At 30.7% G+C, this 11201-nt stretch overlaps 2 protein-coding genes across 3 annotated transcripts; one reads left to right on the top strand and one right to left on the bottom strand.

The window, feature by feature from the left end:
• The first annotated feature begins 2112 nt into the window (after positions 1–2112).
• LOC100748185 (dehydrogenase/reductase SDR family member 11-like) lies at positions 2113–3810 on the top strand. The gene is made up of 4 exons (XM_003493626.4): positions 2113–2526; positions 2908–3172; positions 3266–3438; positions 3527–3810. Exons 1-4 carry the CDS (start codon positions 2392–2394, stop codon positions 3698–3700), a joined length of 747 nt encoding a protein of 248 aa, XP_003493674.1. The 5' UTR covers positions 2113–2391; the 3' UTR covers positions 3701–3810.
• An 805-nt stretch (positions 3811–4615) lies between these two features.
• Positions 4616–10826, bottom strand: LOC100743283 (serine/arginine-rich splicing factor 1B). 2 transcript variants are annotated; one of them, XR_004462703.1, is made up of 4 exons: positions 10403–10826; positions 9728–10112; positions 5531–9348; positions 4616–5425 (listed from the first exon to the last, which is right to left on the bottom strand). XR_004462703.1 is itself a non-coding variant. In XM_003493586.4 (3 exons), the coding sequence occupies exons 1-3, from the start codon at positions 10570–10572 to the stop codon at positions 9157–9159; spliced, it is 747 nt and encodes a 248-aa protein (XP_003493634.1). In that variant the 5' UTR covers positions 10573–10826; the 3' UTR covers positions 4616–9156. The 2 variants fall into 2 exon arrangements, 1 of the variants encoding a protein (XP_003493634.1); XM_003493586.4 differs by having other exon boundaries at positions 4616–9348.
• Between the last annotated feature and the right edge of the window lie 375 nt (positions 10827–11201).

The raw sequence follows: 11201 nt of genomic DNA, 5'->3' as shown, positions 1-11201 counted from the left end.
CCGCGATCGATCCGTACCGATATCTCTGAATCCGCCACTCGATCATAAATTAAAACATTTTTGAAGCAATTAAATGAATACATCGATTTACCTACTTTAGCTGACACTTTAGGTTCTCTTTCACGATAGATTACTAACTAATAGTATTTAATCTATTAATAAATAACAAAATGAGTTACAGATTTTTTTGCACAATGTTACTATTTTACATTAATAAAACAACTAGATTGCTTGTAACTCGTTTAAAATTACTATAAACAAATAAAAACTTTTTCGTTTTATTGCAAAATTTATTACTGTTATACAAAAGAATTTACTTTATAACTCGTAAGGTTTTATTAATAACATTATTTTAACTGTGCAAGAGAACTTTTTACCAGTATAAAGTCATACTAAAGTGGAAATATCTTTCTGTTTTTACTATATTGATAGTAATTACTAGATCGATAAAAATTAACCTGTAACTGTAAAAGAAGACGTTTCAGCGCCTTAAATCCTCTCAAAATCCTGTTTTGGAAACCAAAACTTCAAATCAGTACTGTCCACTTCCAAACCTGAAAAATTTTATAACCTTATGACATATCTCTTTTTCACCAAAAGTATATTAATTGTATTATTCTTCAATTTACCTTAAAACTCCATCCAAATGACTTGTTACCAAAAATCATCACAGATATTTCACATTAAATTTACATTTTACACTTTTAAAAATTAGAACACGCAGTGCGTAACGATACAACGTTCTCTCAATCGGAAGTAGAATTCAAACTCGCTAATTTATCGAACATCTATCCGTATCAAAATAACGTTAAAAACTTTCGAACACTCCATTTATAGATACGATATGGCGATGCAATGCATGTTGGACGATAAACTCGACGCAGCAGTACGAATTGTATATAAAAGTAACCTAGCCAAGCACTATGCGGAGCCGTATATATTATTAGGCGATTACTTTCTGAAAAATAAGGATATCGATACAGCACTGAAATCATACTTAAAATGCCGCGAAAAGATACGCGAGATGGAGTATCCGGTATCTCAAAAGACGATTGATCTGACAAAACGAATAATCGATATTCTAAACGATAAAGCAGAAATGGCGGTAAATAAGGGACATTCGAATCAGGCTATAGATATAACTACGCAAGCGCTTCAAATACTCGAGGAAGATAAAATACCATTGCAAGAATTACGCTTACAGCGTGGTCGTATCCTTCTTTACAAAGCTCGTGCCCTATTTCAGATCGAGAATAAACAGAATAAGCGAAAGAAACGAAGCTGTGAAATTGCAGCTGATAGTATGCGATTTGTTCGCGAACTAAACGCAGATCTATATCAAACTTTGTATAACGATAGAGATATCGAAAGTGTCATCGATCGATTTGCACCAACTCGGAAGCTACCGCGATCCTTGAAAATCCTTATGCAATTTTCTTAAGAAATATTGTTATATGAATATATTTTAAAAGAATTTTAAAGAAAGGTAAACTTAGAATATTTCAATGATTTGGAAGTATTATTTCGAGGCTAATAAATTACGGAGACGGCTAATAAATTAATGAAACAGAATGAAGCGATATTAAAAATACTCATCTGATGCAATATTTTGAAAACGTTACTCTCGAAGAAGATACCTGTATCTCCTTTTATCAGTATCCTTGATTGTATTATAGTAAACACATAGCACGTATTTAAAAAAAAACATTCACATTAATGTATTTTCTTTGCACAAAATTAAAATCGTATCTGCAATTGTATGCTCTCAATAAAAAAGATTGCATAAAATAATATTGTATATCTATAATAATGTTTCTTATTCTTTATAACTAAACTATTAAAAAACTATTCCTCTTTTTATTCATAAATTTCTAATATCTCATGCAGTATAACATTCGATAAAGACATTTATAAAATTGATTATACGATTTTATTTTATTATCGTAAGATCACCGTTATTTTGTCAATTCATATATTTTGCTTTTCCAATTCATATATATTAAAAGAAAAAAAGTTAAGTACTACAGATAATTACGCAAAATTTATTTCTCAAGGAAAGTGTCCTATATCAAAACACATCCTATCTCTAATAAATTGTCTACCATCATAAAAGTATTAATATCCTGCATGATTTATTATTACAGTTTCCTGCAAATAATGCAATATCGTTTCAAATGTCAATATAAGAACAACCTACATAGTACCCATGGTCGAAGAAAAGCTGACTGATATATTTCTGTCTGTCTGAAGATTAACGCGACCTCGGTAATCTTGGGCCACAATTTTACTCCGGTATAAAAAGAGGCGCCAGTGCTTTAAAATGCAGATACATTTTGTAACTTCAATTCCACAGTTCTTTCTCGTATAATCACACAAATCAAACACATCATCATGGAAGAACGTTGGGTTGACAAAGTTGCTTTGATTACTGGAGCCAACTGTAGCAGTGGCAAATGCCTAGCAGAATGTCTGGTTGGCAAAGGAATGAAAGTTATTGGCATTGCCTCACAGGTTGACAAAGTAAAGGTATGCTTCTTGTAAAAATTATTCTTTGAACAAGTAACAAGTAGTACAACTTCATAATAAATAAAATTTCATTACTATAAAAAAAAGTCATCTTCATTATGAGCTTCAAAAATATTTCATCACCTATTTATTGTTAGTAGATTTAAGGCAACTTCACTCTTCATTCTATTCAGCATTTTTACCTTCTTCTACATAGAAGTACTGTGGTCCATGATCATATCTTCAATGTTCAATAGTGTTGTTTAATTTTACATAAATCGCAAAATGTTTCATTTAGATAAACGTAGATTTAAAACAGTTTCTTTTCTTTTGTATCTTTACGTTTTTGTTTATAGAATAATTATATAGAATTCAAATGTTATTAACCCTAATTCTAAACAGGCACTTGCTGAGGAACTAAAGTCGAAGCCTGGAAAACTGTTTCCTCTACAGTGTGACCTTTCCAATCAGAATGACATCCTGCGTGTTTTGGAATGGGTTGAAAAGAATTTAGGAGCCATAGACATCCTCATCAATAACGCTGCTAATAACATAGATATCTCACTACAGTCTGGTGAAATGGAAGACTGGAAGAAAATGTTTGATGTAAACTTCCTTGGATTGACTTGGATGACCAAGGAAGCTCTGAAGTTAATGAAGAAGAAGGGTAGGTATTTCTAAAATGTAAAGAAGTCAAAGAAGTATGCTTCAGTGTCCAGGATGCAAATTTTTCGTATTCTCTTATTATTTTATTCTACAGGAATTGACAATGGTATTATTGTAAACATTAATGATGCTTCTTGGTTGAAAGCACCAATTAATTGTGATCGTCCAATATCCCCAGCTTACATAGCCAGCAAATTTGCTTTGAATTTCTTGACAGAAAGCCTTAGATCTGAATTAGCACAACTTGAATCTAACATCAAAGTCATTGTAAGTGTCCTACTATGTTTATTCTTGCTTCTGCAGCTACTTTGAAATTCTATTCTTGATGATTACTGTGTGTGTTTTTTTATTATAGTCAATTTGTCCTGGTTTGGTGGAGAGTGAGATGACTGCTCAATGGTTAAAGGAAAATCCTCGTATGGCTTTGAAACCCAAAGATGTGTCTGATTGTGTTCTCTTTGCGTTACAATCTCCTGACTCAGTACTCATCAAAGAAATAGTTGTCTCACCAATCCGTGAAGCGATGTAAAAGAAAGATATCATATCGATTATTTTACTAACTGTTTAATGTAAAACGTGATAATTAACACTTGTAAATATAACAAATAAAAATTTTTGCAATATATACATACATACAAATCAGTCGTTCTTCATAAAGTTTAATATTGCTTCATAAGATATTTGTATTGATCAAAGGCTGTTACAAACAACTCAGAATCAAGAAGAAAAATAATTTATTCATTGATCGTGTAACAAAGATATGATAAGATATATGATAAGAAAGAAAATAAAATTACTATATTTATGAAATAATAAAATTAAATATATTAGATATATATATCTAATATATGTAGAATATTTGTAACAAATATTAATTGCAATAATATTAGATACAACCGATCTTACAAAACGATTACTTCATAAATCCAAGCAGCGGAACTCTGCCCTCCTATTGATCCTTGATGGATCATCTGAACAGAACTAACAATAGATTAATAATATCACATTTTCTTCTTTTTCGTACTACTTACCTAAATTTCTTTGTTATTATAGACATTGGGAAACATTTCTTCACACTTTGTTAGTACCAATCGATTTTTATTATACGTAACAAATATTTAAATAAAATATTCTTTTTTAACATAAAAAAAGTATACTTAGACCATTCTTATTAGAAAATATATTTTTTGCTTTTATTAAACTTGTAATATCATGTTTTTAATATCATGTATTTCATTTGAACTTTAGAAGAAAATAATTCGCGAAAGAGGGTGAATCCATACTCACGTATATTTCCCTCTTGCTTCCTTGTACAAATACATGAAAAGAAATGTAAGATCGATCAATATTAGTTGTGTACTAAATTATAAAAATATATTACTTTTTTAACAATAAACATTAGTTGAGGAAAGGAATTCAGGATATATCCAGAAACACTATCAGCAATAAAACAATCAAACATCTTTTATTCCTGCTTCCTGAAACAGACATTGACGATCAGGAGTTTTATAAAATTCCTCTTATCGTCGTGAAGTAACAAACGTAAATGCGAAGGTCTCTAATTGAACAGGGTGACTGGGTAACTGGGTAACTATTAAGGAATAGTTAATACTACTATCAGGAAACGGACATTCACTCTTGTCAATAATTTTGTGAGAGAAACTTCTGTTTTCAGGATTGAAAAATATCTGTGTCTATATACGTATATAGGTGTGTAAGCTGAACATAAGGATGGTGATGAATGATTAATGTAACCACACTAAAACAGATCTTTCAAACAGACGAAATATTATATCTGTTACACACATTTTAAGTTAGTCTCTCAAAAAGGTGGATCTCTCTAATATCATTTTTCTGATTCTTTGACAGGGCATTTTTGGTATCGTTTAGAAGAATTGCATGCAGAACAAATGTATATATATCGAAGGAACGTCAGAGATATTAAACTTGAACAAATACCTTACAGCGAGTGTGTGCGAATCATCCGTTTTCGATCATCCGTGTGTTATCCGAAAAATGAGATATCCGACTATTTTTATTTATTATTTATATATACTTTTTTTTTAATTCCTGTATTGATCCCGACAAGTGCAAGTCCAAATCCCGTATCTGACCTAGGCGATTATAATCCATGAAACCTATTTGACGTATAAACGAGCGCAGCCACAAGTTTTGCTTTCTTTTTGTCTATATAATTTATCGACATTTCGATAATCCAACTCCATCCAAACGGCATGAACACGGCGTATATATTCTGTCCGGTCAAAAGATCCAAGTAATCCGTTTATTTATAGAATCCAAGTAGAATATTTCCAGCCAATTTATCCGTTTATCCAAAATATCCATCATGAACACTAACTTTATATCCTGTCAGCATCCTAATCCAACACACCGTATCTCTGCCGAATCCTGTCTTTCTGTTTTATCATTTACTTTTTGTTTTCGTCCCGGGAGATCCTCTACAACTAGGGAGAGCCAGGTTCTTGTTATAAGATGAAGCATTCGTCTTATTTTCCAACCCAAACGTTAATATCCTCTTGCACCGCGCATCAAGTCCCGACGAACAAGGTGAAGTTCTTACTATACATATGTAGCACACGTATACAAATTGTATATACACACGGTGTCACGATCAATCGAAATATGCAATAAAAAAATCGAAATAACCGAGAGGAAGAGCAATCGGACGATTTTCGATCACGAGGTAGAAGGCAAACCCGTGAGAACACACTATTTTTTGCAACGCGAATTTTTTCTCAGAGGACCACTTGTTCGTTCTCCATGATCCTGAGGAACGCTAATCACGGAGTTAGATAGTTCGATATGGTATACCGCCTATGCTAATGATTATATTTGCACAAGTCGAACAAGAAACGAGGAAAATTTCTCAACCGAATCGATTTTCTCGCGTTGAATCAGTCACCAAGTCTTATATTCTTTCCGTATAAGTTTTCGCGAATCATCGATCACTGAACGCCGATGGGTGAGAATTATGATATATTTCTGGTTAATAGAGTTTCTCTTTGAGAATGAGAATCAAAGTTATCATGTCGGTAATAATAAAAATAATTCTCGACTTACGAACATCTGACATACGAAGCTATAAGCGAGTACTTTCATATAAAATAAAACTTTTGCAATGTTGACATTCCATTACCAGTTTGTTTGCTCTTTTTTAGATCGTACAGAACGTAATAAAAAAATTGCAAAAATCACTCTCTTTCTTTCTCGCTTTATGTACGCGTAATTGTAATAGAACTGAAACACTGAAACGATTAAGAAATCTATACTACAACCACGTAATATGTCGAAGATGTTCATTCTGCGTTTTTCAATTACGGTATTATTATCTTTTTTCCGTTTAGTTTGTCAACGCAGAAGCACTGCTATGTCACGATTAAATAATTTTTTTTACGTTTGTTTAACGATTCGAAAGAGAAAAATATATTGAATCCTTGTAATGGATTTGCCAACGTTTTCTGATGAAAATCCAGCTAATTGAGAATCCTTGAATGAAACGGATTGTGTCTTTCATCCAATTCCTTTCCTGAATTCCTGATCCTGAATTTCCTCTTGAAAGTATCCTTAATGCCTCATTATTTTTGCATTCTCTTAATCCTTTTTTATAATATATGCTCCATACATAAATCCATCCAAAACGCATTCCATCTCATCCCACCGTCAAGCGAATGTGTATTATATCCATCCAAGAAGTAAGATCGTGTCGATTTCAGTTTTTCATTCATTGTGTTACAATCCAATCCAATATACAAAAGAAGAAAAAATACATTAGTCCCTTATACAATATGCATTAATATTATATATAAAATTTATCACTGCAAATGTAATCCCTGTGACTTACAATATTTGAGTAGTGTTTTATAAATTGAGCAAATACTATACAAAACAATGCATATTTGCTTACATTAAATTTAAATTTTCACATTTTTATATTTAGTGAATGAATGTAAATAACGTAAAAAGGACACAAATATCACAGGATCAATTTGCAATAATAATGTTCTCAAGAATACACGAAATCATTGTTTTCCTTCAACATCTTTAATTTATGATTGAAAATTCTATAGTTTAGGCATGTATTGCAAAATTTCAAGAATTAGTCTGTGTAATTTTTAAAAGGAAAACGTTAAACGAGAAATGTGTAACAAATTTCCAAATGACTCATTTCATCATAAAAACACATTTCTCTCCAGATATGTCGTGTATAACTTAAAATTTAATTCCATATTTCACAAACATCCAAATAATTGTAACAAACATATTGTTATGGTCTTAATAATAATTTCAGTATGAGTTGTTTGATTTTTCACTTTAAGGTGATACATAACACACAGTTCTTTTTATCAAACCAAACAAATGGCCCAATGATCGTCGTTAAAGAACACTCAAATACATAAAACATTTTAAGCTAATTATTATACCGAATGAACAATATCAGTGCATAATAAATGATAGATAGATAGATAGATAGATAGATAGATATATATATATATATATATATATATATATATATATATATACGTCAGCTTTCCCCAAAGCAAATTGGTCTTATGAATATTAATCTATTAGTAAAAAATAAATCTTTTGCTTATATTTATTAAATATTATGTCCTATATGCACTATCCGTTGACGAGTATCGATGTATTACATTATCTACGTATTAAGTGTTATATTTTCAGCAAATATAATATTTTGTATTGTCATCACTAGATAGCCAAAATTATCGTACTTAAATTTGCGTGGTAACTTAAACGACGACGAGCCGTGTAGACAACTTTGATGTATTTATTCATACATTAATTGTTTGTAAGAATTTATAGTTTTCAATAATTCCTTTTAATATATTTCATTAAATTAATGTTTTAAAATCCAAATCCATAAAATTTATAGGATAATAAATATCAAATGGAATTATATGTGACGGAAAAAAGAAATTTTAGAATTCCTATAGCAAATAATTACAGTAAAAAATGTTTTGATCAAGTATTGAATACAATATCCATTATGCAATATACTGTATTTTATCTTGCATAACATATATGAGTGTTAAAAATATACGTTTTCCTCATTATCTATTATTTAGCATTTTAATTTATATGCACAATAATTTTCAGCTGTTAACAATAAGAAAAATGTTAGCTTTATGAACTTATATGATAAGCATTCAGCATTAGAAGCTTAAAAAAATTCCATGTTACATATGCTATAAAATGTGCTGTATTTATCACTGCAAATGTGATTAAATAAATGTGAAAAAACAAAGGCTATGTTCACATCAAGTTTTATAGTAGAGCTACCAATGATAAATATCATACAGTACAATGTGAATGATCATGTGTTAAATCAATAAATGAAGGCATTCACATCGAACATAGATTATATTGGCAGCTGTACAACAAATACTATTCACCAATGTGAACATTGATTAAATCACTGAAGTAATATGAGTTACTTCCTCTTAGATCCTCATTTGTAATATTTCAAAATTGTTACATATTTTAAATATAGTTGTAGTGACAAAACAAATTGCAAAATATAAAGGAATGTATTTTTAAACATAAAAGTAACTCTAATCAGTATATCTTGAACAGTAATATGCAATTAATATGAGCACGATTCCCCTTTTTCAAGACAAAAAATTAAGATAAAACTTGGTTAATATTTACTGTTGAAAAATCTACTCTTTCAGGTTTACACAAGTTAGAAATCTTTGAATTGATAGCAACAAGGTCTTTGATAAAACAGTTTTAGTACATGTAAAATGAACCGTGCTCTAACTATACATTAGGTATAATACAATTATTAAATTCAAGCAACACAGGAATAATTTTGTAATTTATACAAAATTGGTTTGGATTGGAAGGTGTCTTTAAGTGAAATTCAAATCAGTAATAATGAAACATGGTAAAGCAAATATTGATAAGCCTTTACTTATATTACCATGTGAAACATATACGTACACACTAGTCGTATGAACGAGATCTGGAACGAGATCTTGATCGCGAGTAATTACGTCGCAATGGTGAATAGGTAGGTGAACCACGACGCCGTGGGCTATAGCTTCGTGAATGACTCCGACCTCTCTCCCTATCTTCACTACGTCCCCTATCGCCACTGTTATGATCTTCTTTCACTCGAATATAAGCTACTTCACCCTATAAACAAAAATAAAGTCATGTAAAAATAGTGTACAAATATAAAAAGTATTAACCCTTTGCGCTCGAGACGCGATTTTCAGTCGCCACGGCGTTTCATGCGGTAACTCGAGAGATAAGTGAAAAGCGACAACCTCTGTTTATTCTAGATTTCGACATCTCTAATTGATGAAAATACATTCGGGCGCCACCTCACAGAGAAAACCCTGAATATCGACGCTGGCGTCAACGTGTTAATTTGTAGGCCATTTTAGTAAGACCATTTTATGTTACCTATAAGACACTTGTTACATATGCGCAATATCATTTCAAGTTGATACTTTGTCCGACTGAAAAAATCGTTGAGCGCAAAGAGTTAAGGATAATGGCATCATTATACCTCATGAGACCTAAATCTTGAATCATCTAACTTCTTCACAGCATACTTCATATCTTCATACCGTAAGAATTCAACAACTCCAGTACCATCTTTATAAACATCAGCAAAGCACACATCACCAGCTTCACGCATATGATCCTTTAAATCTTGCCAACTACCAGAAGGAGGTAAACCAGTAACAAGGACCCTGTATTGAGACCTTCTAGCAGGTGGGCCACGTCCTCGAGAGTTACTCATTTCACCTCGACCACCTCTTCCACTGTCGCCTGCTCCACGACCACCGCGAAAATTATTACTGGGACCACCACCTCTTGGAAACTCAACACGTAGTCTATAACCATCATAATCATATCCATCTCTTGCATGCACTGCATCTTCAGCATCTCTGAAAGAGATTACTTATAGTAACAATTCTTGTGTAATTTTTATGTAACATTAAGATGTCAATATCAAGTTTCACATATATAATAAAAATCATATATTTCTTAATATGAAATTATTTCTAACTTAATAAAATTACAAACTTGGAATTTTCAAACAAAGATATTTTCTCATTTAATGAAAAAAAAAGTATTATAGAACAATAAGGATATATATTACGGAACAATCCAGTATTGTATAACTACATCTAAAAAATAAAAAATTTTTTATAGAATCATAAGTTATGGAAGGTACCTTGGATCATCGAATTCAACGAAAGCGAACGGTGGTCCTCTGCGATTTTTTAAATCAACGAAAATAACTTTACCGAACTTGTAGAAAAGATCTTGAATGTCTTTCGTTCTTATATCAGGGGGTAAATTGCCCACGTAAATTCTACATTCATTTCTACCACCGTGAGACATATTCACAGTTTTTGTTACAATTTATTGTTTTCAAGACACAAATAAAAACCACTTTAAAAAATTTCTAATCGTCTTTTAAGTCTTACACTCTCTTCATTGATGAAATAAACAAGATGGTGGTACTAGTCGAAGAGGAGCGTAATCACGAAACACAGAAAACCACAAACACTAAAGAAACCTGAACGAACCAATCAAATATTTTTCTACAATTAACAATCAATTATATATCATATTCTATATATTATTTGCCTTTTTTCTCACCGATCAGTAATCTAATTTTTTAAAATATAGCTTTCTTCAATTATATATTTCAAATATATAGAATTAGTTAAATTAATTTATTTCTTGATAAAACATATATGAATTTCTCAAGTACCTAGAAATCAAACATTATGTTTTATATATAATATTTCTTCGACCATTTCCCATTTTTTTAAATAAATCATATATTCCACTTAATATGTATTTAATTTCAAAATTTGTCAATCTAAAATTTTTTAGATATACAAATAATTTATTAGAATTTGAGTATGAAACAATTCTATTACTTTCAGTTGTATAATTAAATTATTTAAAAAATAATTATATTTAAATATTTTATTTGAATATTTGATTCATTCCACACGTTT

The sequence above is a fragment of the Bombus impatiens genome, unplaced genomic scaffold, assembly GCF_000188095.3.
Source record: "Bombus impatiens unplaced genomic scaffold, BIMP_2.2 scf_1274, whole genome shotgun sequence".
NCBI classification, from domain to species: Eukaryota; Metazoa; Arthropoda; class Insecta; order Hymenoptera; family Apidae; genus Bombus; species Bombus impatiens.
Note: the sequence above shows the minus strand (reverse complement) of the source record. Positions and strands in the feature narration are given on the sequence as shown.